The 15,441-nt window shown below is 48.2% G+C and overlaps 4 protein-coding genes across 4 annotated transcripts; 2 read left to right on the top strand and 2 right to left on the bottom strand.

Moving 5' to 3' along the window:
• Positions 1-3,219: 3,219 nt before the first annotated feature.
• Positions 3,220-3,654, bottom strand: LOC121054683 (RING-H2 finger protein ATL39-like). The gene has a single exon (XM_040524913.1). The coding sequence runs from the start codon at positions 3,652-3,654 to the stop codon at positions 3,220-3,222; it is 435 nt and encodes a 144-aa protein (XP_040380847.1).
• Positions 3,655-4,865: 1,211 nt separating this feature from the next.
• On the top strand, positions 4,866-6,200 carry LOC102722687. The gene has a single exon (XM_006656793.3). The coding sequence runs from the start codon at positions 4,866-4,868 to the stop codon at positions 6,198-6,200; it is 1,335 nt and encodes a 444-aa protein (XP_006656856.2).
• Positions 6,201-7,901: 1,701 nt separating this feature from the next.
• Positions 7,902-9,663, bottom strand: LOC102712999 (GDSL esterase/lipase At5g37690). The gene is made up of 5 exons (XM_006655918.1): positions 9,353-9,663; positions 9,105-9,232; positions 8,884-9,010; positions 8,688-8,800; positions 7,902-8,607 (listed from the first exon to the last, which is right to left on the bottom strand). The coding sequence occupies exons 1-5, from the start codon at positions 9,600-9,602 to the stop codon at positions 8,059-8,061; spliced, it is 1,167 nt and encodes a 388-aa protein (XP_006655981.1). The 5' UTR covers positions 9,603-9,663; the 3' UTR covers positions 7,902-8,058.
• A 4,245-nt stretch (positions 9,664-13,908) lies between these two features.
• LOC102712731 (ribonucleoside-diphosphate reductase small chain) lies at positions 13,909-15,407 on the top strand. The gene has a single exon (XM_006655917.3). The coding sequence runs from the start codon at positions 14,099-14,101 to the stop codon at positions 15,224-15,226; it is 1,128 nt and encodes a 375-aa protein (XP_006655980.2). The 5' UTR covers positions 13,909-14,098; the 3' UTR covers positions 15,227-15,407.
• Positions 15,408-15,441: the final 34 nt, after the last annotated feature.

Raw genomic sequence — 15,441 nt, 5'->3', positions numbered from 1 at the left:
CACTAGTCCTGCAGGAAAGGAAACCATAGCCCATTTGTTTAAACAAACAACTTGGTTTATCTCTAGTACTTTGAAGCTATGGTTTTTATGTAACGTGGGTTGGGAAGTGGATGGACGACTTTGCTTTTAAATAATAAAGATACATGTGTCTATTTTTAGCTTATAATATGAGCTTAGTCCTTGTTACTCTTAACACGTTTTAATTAAACTGTTGAACGGTGTACTCTATGTAAAAGCTTTCTAAGTAGAAGTTGGTTAAAAAAATCAAATAAATATATTAGTATGTAATTAAATAATATATTAATCATGTTTCTCGTTTTACATGCGGCTAAGAACAGAACCAAAATCGGCATGTTAACTATGCACGGCGGGAAACAGATACTTTGAGAGAGAGAAAATGATGGGGTCGATCAACAGAAGCACTACAGTAAATTGGTTTTTGAATATTTGTCTAACAAAATGTTTTTCTTTTACAAAACACAGTTCAAATATCAACATGTACACTCGTCTGTACGAACGCATGTACGCGCATTCTATCCCCCACGAGTATCTTCGATGGTTGTCGAAGTTATCATGGACATCTCACTATTGATTATTGAAGAAAATAATTAGCCCATAATATGTGCCCTTCACCAACTATAATCAGCTGAGTTTCGTTTAGGCCTTGTTTAGTTCTAAAAATTTTTTCCAGAAACATCACATCGAATTTTTGACACCTAAATAAAGCATTAAAAATAGATTAACCAAAAACTATTTACACAGTTACGGAAGAAATCTTGAGACAAATCTTTTGAGCCTCATTAGTCCATGATTAGCCATAAGTGCTACGGTAACCAATATGTGTTAATGACAGATTAATTAGGCTCAAAATATTCGTCTCGCGGTTTCTAGGCTAGCTGAAATTCGTTTTTTCATTCGTGTCCGAAAACCCCTTCTGACATCTGATCAAACATTTGGCGTGACACTTCTCCTAAATTTTTTTTCAATCTAAACATCCCCTTAGTTCGATCGTTTTGTTTTCTTCCATATATACACGAATCGAATGATTAATCATGCATATTCCAAATGATGTAATTTGCACGTGTAAAGTAGGCGGTGAAAAATATCTTCACGCCTTGCTTCGGTCGAAGCACGCAAGATCAGCCGGTCAGCCCCCTGGACATGATCCGTCCCGTTCATCCCCCCACGACAACACGTCGAGGAGCGGGGTTCGTTCGATCGATCGATCATCACTACGCGTCGTCCCATGCACGCCAACGAGCCGGCTACCCCCCACGACGCAATGCCGTAACACGGCGCGAGATCTTCGCGATCCGTCCGTCGTACGTCGTCGTGCGACCGTGACCTGGCAGGCGCTCGCTGCCCTGCGCGTGCGCGCGCTTGCGCTGATCTTCTGGACGGTTCCGCTGGCAATAGGTAAATACTCTATCAGATATTTGGTACCCTAGCCCATACCCACTAGCAAAATTTCATACTTTTATAATACTCATACTTGTCATGGGTAGAAAAATTTTCCCAGACCCATACTCGCTTGGGTAAAATTTACCCGTCGAGTCACCCATATAACCCGCAACAGTTTAAAAGAATCTAAATTGAATAGTTTTTATATAGTATATTACGATAGACACTAATACTTAAGATATCACACATTCATATAGTGTGGTGAAAATATATGGATGGTTTAAATGTCTAGCGTTTTGGTTAATTAGGCTAGGTAAATTTGATAGTGTGCATTTAAACTTATGGGTATTAATTATCCATGAGTAAACGAGTATGGGGATAAAGAATGTTTTCGTACCCACGTATCTCTCGGGTGAAGGTATTTGCCTGATTACTTACGAACGGATAATATATTTAGTTCATACTCGTGTTCTAACGAAGTAAATACCAGCGGATCGCGGGTCCTGGAGACCCATCTCTAGTTCCGCCGCGCGGCGCGCGGTCTCGTCGACCGCCATACGTCCCTCTGTGCTCGCTCTACTCTTCTGCACGGCCGTCGCCGGCCGCCCGCCTGCCCCCCGCCCCGCGCGCGCGTGCACTCTCCACGCTTCCCCATCGTGCGAGAGCAGCGCGACGGACGTGGTGATTGACCCGCGCGCGGCCGGCCCTCGCGATTGGTCGCCGAGGGCTTTGCAGCACGATCACAGCCGGGACGGAGGACAGCGACAATTGGGAATGTTCCAGACTCAGAATGGTTAATTAATGTAGGTGAGGGGTGAAAGCGATGTGGAGTGTTTGTTTTTACAGATGTTGAAGCTGAAGCTGGTTAACGTGCTGTGTGACAGAAGAGAGATGCTGCAAAGATCGATCTAACTCTGAAGAGACGGCAAGTATAGCCAAATAACGCTCCTGTTTAGAAGGTGTGTATAAGAAGTTTGATTGATACAAATCTTCCTTCCCCAAGATAATGCTTTTATATGTGAATTATTACCAGGACGAATACTCCTACTAGAGAGGGGTCTCATGAACCGAATGCAAATGTGCCGCAAAAAGGTCAAGCAAGCACATAGGGAGAGAGCCTTAGATCCAGGCAGCTACAACGGGGTCAAAAGCTGTTGTTTGTTTACGATGACACGATCACAGAGTGTGTGCATGGAGTCATCATCAAACCAGATACGCGAACGGTAGTAAAATTCAAACTAAAATACTAGTGGCCTCCTGCATTCATGACAACATAGCTGAACAATGAGAGTATGCAAGATGAATCCTATCATTAGCAATCTGCTGTGCTTTGAGCTATTCGGTGTTAGTGTTAAATCCAGTCTTCACAATGGAGAAAACAATTGGAAAAGAATAATAAAAATTACCAGGCCACAAGTCCCAAGCCCACCATCATGCAGAGGCCCAGATATACTTCATCCCAGCCCAGCCCAACTGAATCTCGTCATCCTCGACTCCTTGCTAACACTAGCTTGTTTATGATATTTTTATTTTTAAATATTTTTAATAATAATCCTCTCACATAAAAAAAAAGGTCCATTTGAATCTTTTTTGCTACATCACCACACCAAACATGGCAAAAAGGTTGTGGCGTAGCGATGTGTTAGGAAGTGCTACCTTACCAACTGAACCGTGTCTTCTTACATCAGACGGGATGACCAGACAAAAAAAAAGTTTAAGTTTGTGAAAATATTAATCTAAAAATCTAGTAATAAAATTATTTATTTAAAAATATAATAAAAAATATTCCTTGCTTGCGGATTTTCTATCTAATCTACGCTATACCATGGCGGCGATGGGCGGCGGCCTCGCAGTCCACGAGGAGATCTTCGCCCTGCACAGCGGGCAGGCGTTGCTTCTCTTCATCCACAGCGCGACGCAGTCCCCGTGGAACACGTGGCGGCACGCCGGCACCTCGCTGCACGGCTCGCCGCGCCGCAGCTGCTCCAGGCAGATGGCGCACACCAGCGTCGACGTCGACTCCGACGACGCCCTGCCGCCGCCGCCGCCGGCGCCACCGCCCCGCGGCGCGTACGGGAAGTACGGGAGCTTCGCCAGCTCCAGCTCCGGCGCCGGCGCCGGTGGCCGTTCCTGAGCCTCCGCATGTGCGCCCGCGGCCGGGCCCTCGCGTCCGTAGCTACAGGAGCGGTAGCCTAGAACCACGACCATCGCCGCGAACGCTTCAAAGAGGATGAACCACAACAAGTCCGTCATCGCTTGCCTTGGGGGGTGCCAACGCGCGCGCGTGAGCTTGCGAACTGTAGCTTGTTCGTCCAAGTAAGATTGATCACAGGGGAACCAGTCGATCTGTTCGACCGATCTCTTGCAGATTAGCCGGCCGGGCGGCTGCCATATATCTGGAACGAACGTGCTCAAATCTAGGATGGACTGGAGACCCCGGGTCATAATACATATATCTCTAATGGAGATGTGTTTTTGCGGGGAAATATTTTAATGTTTTCAAAACAGATTTAGTCGAATTATGAAAACTTCTGCAATTATTGTCAAAACTTGAAAACATGTAATTAATTATAATGTGGTCTAATCTATAAATTATGCAAAATTACAGTAATCATTATTAACTAATGATTTATTATTATTCTATCAGAGTTTGTTCAAATAATCAGATAAACAAATGTTTGATAGACAAAAAAAAAACTTCGAATGCTTGGCTTATATAATATTACATCTAAAATAATTTATAATATCTTATTTACATTATTAGATTGAGTCGTAGCGTTAGTACGAGTACAGTCGATCAATTTTAGATATCTAAGTAATGTATCATCATTTTTTAAAAAAAAATTGACATGTGTTTTGCTCTTTCTTGATGTATGGTGAATTATATATTTTTGCATGCGTTCATTTGAAACAAAAGGTATCATTAATGCTCTTTTTTATAAGTACGGATTACGTTCGTTTGCCTTGTCCCATCCAATTTTTTTTTCCTAGTTCCGCCACTACACAACTCCGTGCCCTCGCGCGAGTGATTTCCAACCTGCGTAACATATTAACATGCATGCATGCAAGTGTTGCTTCTCTCCATCCACAGGCCGACGCAGTCCCAGTGGAAGACGTGCCGTGCCGCCTGCGCCCCGCTGCCCAGCTCGTCGTGCCGGGTCTGTTTCGTCAAAGTGATTACTGGACCACAAATTATCCGTTTGTCTCTCTTCCTCATCTGTGTATGCGGATTCGGGCTGTTCGATCCCCGCCTGCACCACGGACACGGTTAGCAACAGATCTATCTCTGTACGAAAGAACTCTCTCCTATAAGGTTCGGACACCTCAAGCATAACATGAATACAGCACAATGCATGCTTTGATCTCATCTCGGCAGATTATCGATCTCTACAGGGACTCGTTCATGCACGCTACAAATAATAAAGCATCCAGGAAACAACGGGGACATGCTTGACCTGCCAACGATGGACAGGCTACCCGATGCACTGCTCGAGGAGATCCTGCTCCGCCTGCCGGCGTGCGGCGTCGTGCGCTGCCTGGCCGTCTGCAAGTCGTGGCGCGCCACCGTCTCCGCCCCGACCTTCCGCCGCGCGCTCGCCGAGCGCCCGGCCGCCGCCACCGTTGCCAAGGTCGTCGCCGCCTGGGCGGCCTATCCCGGCGACGGCACCAATCGTGATGCCGTGCTCATTGGCTCGTTGTTCCGCGGCGACGTCCACGAGGCGCCGCCGTGTCGGTTCGGCCTCACGCTCCTCGCGCCGACGTTCTCCATCCTTGACAGCCAGGTCCTCGGCTCCTGGGACGGCGTGATCTGCATCGAGCGCGGTGGTCCTCCGATGGGGAGCTCCCGCTGGATCCTGCCTCTGTGCTGGCTCAACATCTTCCGTCCCCGGGAGTATGTGCTCTGGAACCCGTTCACCAGGGCCTGCACCGTCGTCTCTCCCCCGGAATATGACGACGACGACGGAGGCCACGGCGTGATCATCGGCGCCTACGCCCACCCGGACACCATGCGCTTCCACCTCCTCCATGCCGTCGGCAAGGCGGCAACTCTCGGCCTGTTTGTCCCGGCCGTCTTCCGGGTCTGGCGAGTCGGGGACGACGACGCCGCCGGCGGCTGGCGCGAGATTCCCATGCTGGACGACGCAGATCAAGTGCAAGGCGGAGAAGCGACGAGAACCATCTCTATCAAGATGCACAGCGCCCGATCGGTCAGCTTGCACGGCAACCTGCACTGGCTGGTGCGGCGGGCCTCGGACCGACGGCTGCAGGTGCTCGTGTTCGAGCCGGCGCGCGAGAGGTTCCGGCTGATGGAGGCGCCGCCGGCCTTCCAAGGGAAGCAGGAAGACCTGGCAAGATCGCGGATCGTCGCCCTGTCCAACGGCAAGCTCTGCGCCGTCGTCATCGCACCGGCGACCAGCACCATGGAGATCTGGGCGCTGTACGACTACCACTGTTCCAGCTTGCGGAGCTGGCGGCTCACGGACAGGGTCAGCCTTGTGATGCCCGACAGGCACGACGTGTCGGCCGCGTTCACGTCGGCGACGCAGGTAGAGGTGGCGCATGGCGACGCGGAGGGTGAGGAGGTGATGGTGCGCCAAGACGGCCGGATCGACGCGTACAGCCTCCGGCGCAGGGTGTGGTCGAGGCTGGACGTCTCCCGCTCGGATCCTTATCCCATGGACGTGTCGCTTCTGGCACACCGGGGGAGCGTTGTGCCGCATGACGTCAGTTTCGGCGAGAAATCACGCCTGCTTCAACATACCATCAACATCCATGGCCACCGCTGCTACTGCCTCTAATATATAGGTTGTGTTCTTTCTTATGCATGAAGATGAAGATGTAATTTTTTTTTTGATTTTTTGATGGATATAAATGATAGAATTAATTTTTAAGAGGTTTAAAATCTATTTTATATAAAAAACTTTTGAAAAAATATATTGTTTAGCAGTTGAAAAAACATGTGCACAAAAGCCAAATAAAAATCAAGAGAGAAAATATGAAGAAAAGAACTCAGCCATAATGCCACTGTTCTCTTTCTAATCACATGATATAAGGTGTACGTGTATTTTAAGATTCAGCTCTTGAAATATTCGATCAACGATTATTCTAATACAAATAAATTTTTATGTGATGAAAAATATCATTGAATTAACATTTAAACTTGTTTTCGTATGGTTATGATTTTGTTGCTACAAATATATTGTAATATATGATAAATTGAGAGTGAAATATTTATTTTGAAGACTGCACCAAATTTAACAACGTCTTTTATGGGCTGAACTAAGGTAGTTTTTTTATAAAAAAAATGGTTTTCCACATCAATGGTCATGCACGTTGCACTTGCGCTTGCAGTAGGCAGTGTCTTTTTGATAAGGAAGAGACCAGGGTCTTAGCCCAGTAGCAAAGGCTGGCCACAGGCGTGGAGCGAGCAGCAGCGTGAGAGCACGCGCGACGCCGCGCGCTACGAAGCTCACCTCGTGCGGCAATGGCAGCCTAGCACGCTATGCTCGTTCGGTCGTGCCTCGGTACCAACACGTGCAGCTCGATCGAAGGCGAACGAGAACGACCGGGCGACTTAATTTGTTGCCCGCCACCTCCCTCGCCGGAGGCTGTACGTACTCGTCGACCCGCCCGTCGGTGTGGACGAGCAACACATTCTCGCCAGCCGGCCTCCTCGATCATCCGCGCCATCCTGCACCACCTCCACCTTGGGCGTCCATGGAGAACTTCCACCCCAGCCCCCAGCTGGGCACCCGCGTCTTCGCCTTGAGTTGCCAGCTTCGCCGGTCGTCGGCGTAGGATCATCGAGAACCCACATCTCCATGACTCCATCACCGTCACCGAGGCTTCGAACCGGATGACGGCGCCGGCACCGGCACCGGCACGATGGGTGGTGTTCTTTGCCGTCACCACTGCGGTGACAGGACGTGGCTAGAAGATATCAATGGAGAATTCCCCGCCGGAGATACGCCCCTCTAACTGCCTCCCTGGGCTTAAATTTTCCCCCACAGCTTTACAAAATTATAATGACACGTTTATTCTTCTTTTTCTTTAATTGGACGAGGATGCCGAGGCATATCTCGTCGGATATGTTGAAGAATCATACTTCTGGAGCAGTTCATGATGTAAATTTCGATGGTTCATTTTCATCACTTGGTTGAACATTATTTTTTTACATATCATCTAAATAATTATTAATTTTTTAAAAAAGTTAATACAGATTATTATGAGATATATCACAACACAAATATGTAAATTCAAATTCAACTTGTACCGATGTAAAAAAAACTAAAACTAATATGCACAGGTTCACAATTAAATTTATTATTTTTATTATATTTTATAGAAGTTGAATTTGAACTTGCATATTATGGAGCGATATGTCACGTATCGTATTAATCTATGTTATCAATTTTTGTCAATTCTTTTAATAATTATCTATGTGACATGCAAAAGTGCAGTAGATATCCAACCTATTGATAAAAATAATTCCGGTAAATTTCTGATTTGGAAAAGCTGAACAATCGCGACACTACTCATCATTTCATCAAACACTTACAATGGAGATCAATACGACTGGAGCACGAGCTGCAACACGAAAAGGCGACGGCGGCGTTGCGCCGGCGCACGGTGGCCGGTGGATCTGTTGTCTGTTCGTCAAGGCTTGGGAGGCGGCGCGGCGTGGGTCGATGGCGACGCGCCGCCGACGACGACGACGCGAGGCGCGGGGGAGGAGGCGGTGGTGGTGGCGTTTCCCTTGATCCCCTGCACGGCGCCGGCGCTCACCATGTCGGCGTAGAGGCGGTCCGCGATGACCTGGTTGGCGGCGTCGGAGGTGTGGTACGCGTCCCAGAACACGAACGCCGTGCGGTCGTCGCAGAGCTGCGCCGTCGGCAGGCACAGGCCGCCCACCGTCGTGTCCACGTCGCAGCACGACGTGTGCGACGTCTTGAACCCGTACTTCTGCGGGTGGTTGATGAGCTCCATGACGACGGAGTAGCAGTCGGCGAGCGACATGCGCGCCCCGGGGAGCTTCGCGTTGAGGCGCTCGAGGAGGCTCGCGGCGGCGGCGTTGAACTGTACCGCGTACGCGTTCACGTCGTCCAGGCACCCGCCGTCGTCGGAGAGAACGCGCTGCGACGGGATGCAGCCGAGCGGCGCGAGCCCGCTGAACCAGATGTTACGCGCGCCGAGATCGTACAGCCTCTGCAACTCGGCACCGAATTCCATCAGGCCAATGCAGCAACAAAAAATCCGTCCCAATGTGCGATCTCATTGATTCTTACAGTGAGCTGCCGGTCCATGGTGTCCATGAGGAGGCCGATGAACTCTTCGTGGGTGTACACGATGCCGTCCGCCATGAACGGCCGCAAGAAGTTGTTGATGTAGTCGTTGCTCCCTGCAGTGACGCCATGTCCACCCAGTGTCAGATCGATCACTAGTCGCTTTTAGCAACCGGCAGAAGTGAAGTGATTCTATTACCAAGTCCGACTTGGAAGATGGCGCCATTGACCACCTCCTCGGCGGCCTTCTTGCCGATCTTGGCGATCATGGCGTCCTTGATCTGCTCGAACGACGATATCTGGTTGTCGAACGACAGGTACTGGACCTGCAAAAAAACATCAACCGTCACGTTCATGGCTGCAATCTCCAGCTAATCTTCTGCAGCAAAGAAGAGATCGAAACACGTCGCCGTGGCTTACGAAGTAAATGCCGGTCTCGTTGAGGAGGCCGGCGCCGCCGGACGCGAAGTTGACGCCACCGAGCACCTCGTCGTCGGTCATGTACAGCGACAGAAACGGCGGCGGCGGCGGGACGCCGAACTTGGCGGCTGCACGCACGCACGTACGCATCGGCAAAACGAACGCAAAAGAGAACATCACGCATCTTCCCATTCGTGCAGACAAAATTAACCAAAAAATGACTTCAGCTCACAGCCAGGCGTGCTCACCCATGATGTCTCCGATGGTCCTGCCATTGGTGAACCTGCCGGTAGGGAAGCCGGTCTCGTAGTCAATGCCGTACCAGGGGTAGTCGGACTTGGCGAGGGAGAGGAGAAGGTAGTTGTTGTTCCCGACGTCCGACATCGAGTCGCCAAATATGTAGATCACCGGCTTCTTGGACGTCGCCGGCGCCGCCGCCGCCGCCGCCGCGGCAGCAAGAACGGCGACGGCAACCACGGTGGCGAGCGCTGCTGCCATTGCTAGCTAGCTCCTCCCCTCTCTTGTGTGTGACTGCGTGTTTGTGTGTGGTACTCGGCCTGTGTAGTTGCATGGGACCGTGGCGGTGTGTTTATATAGTCCTGGGCAAACGGCATTTTCCTGCAAGTTTGGGTGTTCGTTTTCTGCGAAAAAAGGTTTTGGGTGTTTCACTTTTGTCGATTGGGTGAAGTGATTGAATTGCAACAGCTAATCGTGCGGGGAAAGGCTTGGAAGTTTAAACCAGGGGGAGAAATTCAATTCGCATGTGAGCGCGGGTTAGCTGTGGTGGTTGTTGAATTTGTATCTGCACTCTGTGCTCGCTGTTCACCTTGCTTGGGTTTTTTTTGACGGATTTTCTTTTTCGCTTGGTTCATAGAACGAGAATTGGTTAGGAAAATGGGATGTTGGCAACCCGGGATGCTAGGATTAATTTGCTCGTTTGCTTTATTCTCGTTCGAGAAGGAGTATGGCACTCCGTTTGGAGTTGATTATTTATTATATAAGAGTTGTACGTATGATATTTCTAAAGTAAAATTTTTGGTTTATGCTTCCCCCATTTTCCATGCTATAAGCATTTTTAAGTTGTTTGGAAAATATTAAGGCTAGGGTAAAAAATTCTCTTTCAGTCATTTCTGCGATCGATTTTTAAATTCCAAGTGATTTATATTCTCGTGCTAAGCTCTTGATTGGTTGAGGACTCGTTGATACGATGATAATCATGAGAATCAACAGATGAATGCTTATACCGTGAAATAACTTTTGAATTTCAGAAATGCTTAAGCCTCCATCTTTTCGCTTTTTTTCTTACAAGCTGAATCCATGTGCTTTGCAAAACATAAAAACATACTACGTTGTTTCTAGAATAAATAGAAAATTAGTTTTCATAAAATATGTGACCATCTTTTTTATATAGAAAATATCCATATCAATTTGATTATACGTGGATATCCATCTAGATTTGATTGATTTTTTAATATTATGATTGATTTTTTAATATTATGAAGTTATGGGGTAAATTGTAAAAATGCAATGGGAGTAGGTGGTGGTGCCACCACCACTAGAGGCTTTTATAATAGTAAAGATAAATCAAAATTTAAATTTAGAGTTGATTTTAAGGTTTTTTATCCTAGCTTATTTTTCACCCAATGCTTATTATTCTTAAAAGTTTTAGCCACAAATTATTCTTTAACCTGTAATAAGCGGTTTCACTTATCTTATTAAAAGAAAACTAGTGTCCATCGAGGTACCTATATTTTAGAACGAAAAAAAGTAATGATTAATTAGATTAATTTAATGCATATTATTATAAATTTAAGGTTTTGAAATATATCGTTACCATTCACTTATCTGGAATCGTATCATTGTAATTTCAGATGTTTTTGACATATACAACTACATAGCGCTTAAATGCATTTTCTAGAAATATTTAAACCAAGTTACCCCTCTTCTTTCTTTATCCCGTCTTCTTGTTTCCTCTTCTCCCTCCCCATCGAGCTCCCCACTGTCCTTGTCAAGCGGCCGGTAAAGGGAGTTACGTAGGCGGGGACGACATTTGCTTGAACATGAACAATGTCGGTGTAGCAGCAGGATTGCCCGCCATGGACGACTGCAGCAGCCATCCTCTTGTTTCGAATTGATTAATGAGCTAAGACCTATATATAGATTAATTTTTAGAAAAATTATAAAAATCCATCTCATATAAGTATACATGTGAATCTTTAATACCACCTTGCTAATTTTATGAGAGTGAGACATTTTTAAATAGGAGAGTGCTCTCCAGGCACTTGAACAAGAAAGAAGCAAAGGAACACACGTGCTCGCTCGCCTGGCTTGGCACGGGCCGGCCATCCTTGGCTTCTCGTGCTTGCGTAGATGCGGCTTCCTTTTGTAGTTTTGTTTTGCTGCGATAAACAGAAATTCCGGTGTTAGTTTCAAAAACATATCGGATCTTTTCATGCGTGAGATAGTGCTGCGATAAACAGAAATTCCGGTGTTAGTTTCAAAAACTTATCGGATGTTTTCATGCGTGAGATAGCATAGAGTCTGGATAGGTTACGCGCGGTCTATTTGGTTCGGTTGAGCTATGGTAGGCGTACTGATTACACGTGCTATATATATCGAACCGCCCTCTCTCCCAAATACACGTAAAAACAAAAAAATTCCGGTGTTAGTTTTGGAACTTATCGGATCTTTCCATGCGTGAGATAGCGTAGAGTCTGGATAGTTTACGCGCGCCTATCCGGTTCGGTTGCAATATGATAGGCGTACTGATCACACTTCCTATATATACCAAACCGCTATCTCTGTCAAACACATGTGAAAACAATCTAGGGTTTGCTTTTTTCTCTGTACTGCGTCGTCAGCGTCGTCTACTCTATCTCCTCCATCCGCATGCACCGACAATCAGGAGAGCAGGTCTCCGGAAACGTCGCTCTTATGAAGTCCTGCACCGGGAAAGGGCAAATAAGGTTTTTAGGAAGCGCTCCGCGTGCTTGTTGTTCGTCCACGACGGCTCGTCTTCCTTGTCAATCAGTTGCGGCTCGCCATCATCAACATCCTATGCCGCAAGTCGTTCTGCGCCCGGTCCTCCTTAGAACAGCTTCGGTATAGGTTAATTGTGTTTAATCTAGTTCTGTATCTGTTTAATCTATTCGTGTGTAGCTCTTTCACATATATGTTTAGATTAAATCTATTCATATTGGTTGATCATGTATTGCCATGTTTTCGTTATACAATTTCATGATTTATTTATGTGATAGATTAAATCATTATGGGTTTGTATTTTTAACACCTTTCACGCATCTGCCTCCTCCTTCAGATATCCACTGGAACATCCACCCTCGCGCGTGCCTCCCACCCATCTTGGTTCACCCAGCACCACGCTCCGCGTGGATGCCCTGATCATGCCTCGCCCTAGCATCGACCGACCATTCTGCACCTCCCACTTTGCACCTCCCACCTTGCACTTACGGCTCTGGTCCAGTCCAAAGCCACCTGTTCCAGCCTCCGGCGCCAGCAGCTGCACCTTGCTGCCACGAAGCGCTGCCGTGTGCCACCTTCACCGAGAGCTGGAGATCTTGCTCATCAGCTGCTACCACCAGCTGGTTCTACGTGAAGGCGCTCGATCTGGATGTTGATCGCAGGATGTTCGATGCTGGGATTTGGAGATCTGTGAGGGGGAAGAAGATGAACAGGAGAGACAGGATACATGGAGAGGATGGGGGCAATTTGGTCCAAATATTTTAGAAAATGCATTAAAATGGCTAACAGTTGTGCATGTTAAATATGTGTGAAATTATCATGGCATGACTCTAAATATATGATAATAACGGTATAATTTAAATTCGTAAAATTCATAATAACATAAATCCAATTAACCCTACTTAATTCAGTCAATTTGTATCCTAAAGTACTACCTCTGTCCATAATAATTTTATTTTTCAGATTTTGGATGCAATATTTCGTCTCTTCATTTTATTTGAAATTTTTTTGCGATTAATATTTTTATTGTTACTAGATGATAAAATATAAATAATACTTTATGTGTGACAATTTTTTTAATAAGACGAATGGTTAAACGTTGGGACACAGAAAACAAAAAATAAAGTTATTATGAGACGGAGGTAGTAGCTATCATGAAAAAAGTTTACGGGGCTTGTTTCCGGGTTAGAATTATATGAACCGATGATTAAAGGAAATTTTTTTATTAAATAAACCTTTTTAGCAAGTAATTTTATTACTAAACCACCGAATTTTTTTCAAAACTGAATCTTTTGGCCACGCCGGTGTTGGTGACGTGACAAGACAACTCTGTCACGTAACCTGGTCAGCGTGGCATGACGTGACAGTCGTGCTACGGCATTGTCAGTGGCGTGGCAAGACAATGCTGCTACGCCACCGACAATGATGTGGTAAGCCGTTTCGCCACGTTAATATTGGACATGACCAAAAGGTTCATACAGTGAAAATATTTTTTAAGGCTTAGTAATAAAATTATTTATTAAAAATATTTAAAAAATAAAAAAAATTTCTGCAGCCCATCAAGGTTTTTCGGCCGGTTAAGCACTCTTGGGCCGTCATGGACGCGCGCTTGCTCTTCTTCTTCCTCTTCGTTATGATACATGGGTATTTTTGTCACTGGAAACTAGCCCCCAGAAACAATTCATCGGTGGCGAACTGGCGACAGGCAAACAAACCACTCGTAACTGTCCGTCACCAAACTAATTTACCAAAACGCCCCAGGCCAGTCCACCTAAACCCCCCACCAAAATTGCAACGCAAATCACAAGCCTTGCAGCCGCGCGCCGTCTGCCCAAACCTCCCGGCAAAATCGAAAATTTTCCCCCAAATCTTCCACGGCAAGGCGCGCCATCCCTCCTCTCCCCTCCCCTTATCCGCTCCTCCTTCCCTCGCAAGCCACCGCCAAAAATCCATTCCAATTCAAAAATCTCCCCCCCCCCCTCCCTCCCTCGAATTCTCCCACCCCAACCCTATAAATGCCCCCTCCCCCTCTGCCCACCGTTCCCCACGCCGCCGCGGCCGAGCCACCCACCGATTCCCCCAAACCACCCCGATCCGCCCCTGCGACGGCGAGGAAGACGAAGATGCCGGCCGCGCCGACGCTGGTGCCCGCCTGCGACCTGGAGGAGCCGCTGCTGGCGGAGTCCTCCGACCGCTTCTCGATGTTCCCCATCCGGTACCCGCAGATCTGGGAGTTCTACAAGAAGGCGGTGGCGTCGTTCTGGACGGCCGAGGAGGTCGACCTCTCCTCCGACGCGCGCCACTGGGACGCCGCGCTGTCCCCCGACGAGCGCCACTTCATCTCCCACGTGCTGGCCTTCTTCGCGGCGTCGGACGGCATCGTGCTCGAGAACCTCGCGTCCAGGTTCATGTCCGACGTGCAGGTCGCCGAGGCACGCGCCTTCTACGGCTTCCAGATCGCCATCGAGAACATCCACTCGGAGATGTACTCGCTGCTGCTCGAGACCTACATCCGCGACGACGTCGAGAAGGACCGCCTCTTCCGCGCCATAGACACCGTCCCCGCCGTGCGCCGCAAGGCCGACTGGGCCATGCGCTGGATCGACGGCGGCGAGCGCTTCGCCGAGCGCCTCGTTGCCTTCGCCTGTGTCGAGGGCATCTTCTTCTCGGGCTCCTTCTGCGCCATCTTCTGGCTAAAGAAGCGCGGCCTAATGCCGGGCCTCACGTTCTCCAACGAGCTCATCTCCCGCGACGAGGGCCTGCACTGCGACTTCGCCTGCCTCCTCTACGACCTCCTCCGCGGCAAGCTCGACGAGGTCCGCGTCCGCGAGATCGTTGCCGACGCCGTCGACATCGAGAGGGAGTTCGTCTGCGACGCGCTCCCCGTCGCGCTCGTCGGCATGAACGGCGACCTCATGAGCCAGTACATCGAGTTCGTCGCCGACCGCCTCCTCATGGCCCTGGGCTGCAAGAAGATGTACAACGTCGCCAACCCATTCGACTGGATGGAGCTCATCTCCCTGCAGGGCAAGACCAACTTCTTCGAGAAGCGCGTCGGCGACTACCAGAAGGCGTCCGTCATGTCCAGCCTCAACGGCGGCGGCGCCGGCAACCATGTCTTCAGCATCGACGAGGACTTTTGATATGCCATCACCTTTGTACATTTCCTATCTTCGCCGCCCGCTTGCTCTTTTGCCCTTAGATTACTAGTCAGTCCCAGTAGTAGTAATACATGTGCTTGGTGCTCCCTAATGTTATAGCTGTTGTTGCTGGTTCTTGTTGGTGATGTAATAATCATGGATGCAGTTGCTGTTTATCAACAAATTCAGCCACCCATGGCGTGCTCGCTGGGTGTTCG

Source organism: Oryza brachyantha, chromosome 6 (genome assembly GCF_000231095.2).
Source record: "Oryza brachyantha chromosome 6, ObraRS2, whole genome shotgun sequence".
In the NCBI taxonomy this organism is placed as follows: Eukaryota; Viridiplantae; Streptophyta; class Magnoliopsida; order Poales; family Poaceae; genus Oryza; species Oryza brachyantha.
This window is presented reverse-complemented; position numbering and strand designations above follow the sequence as displayed.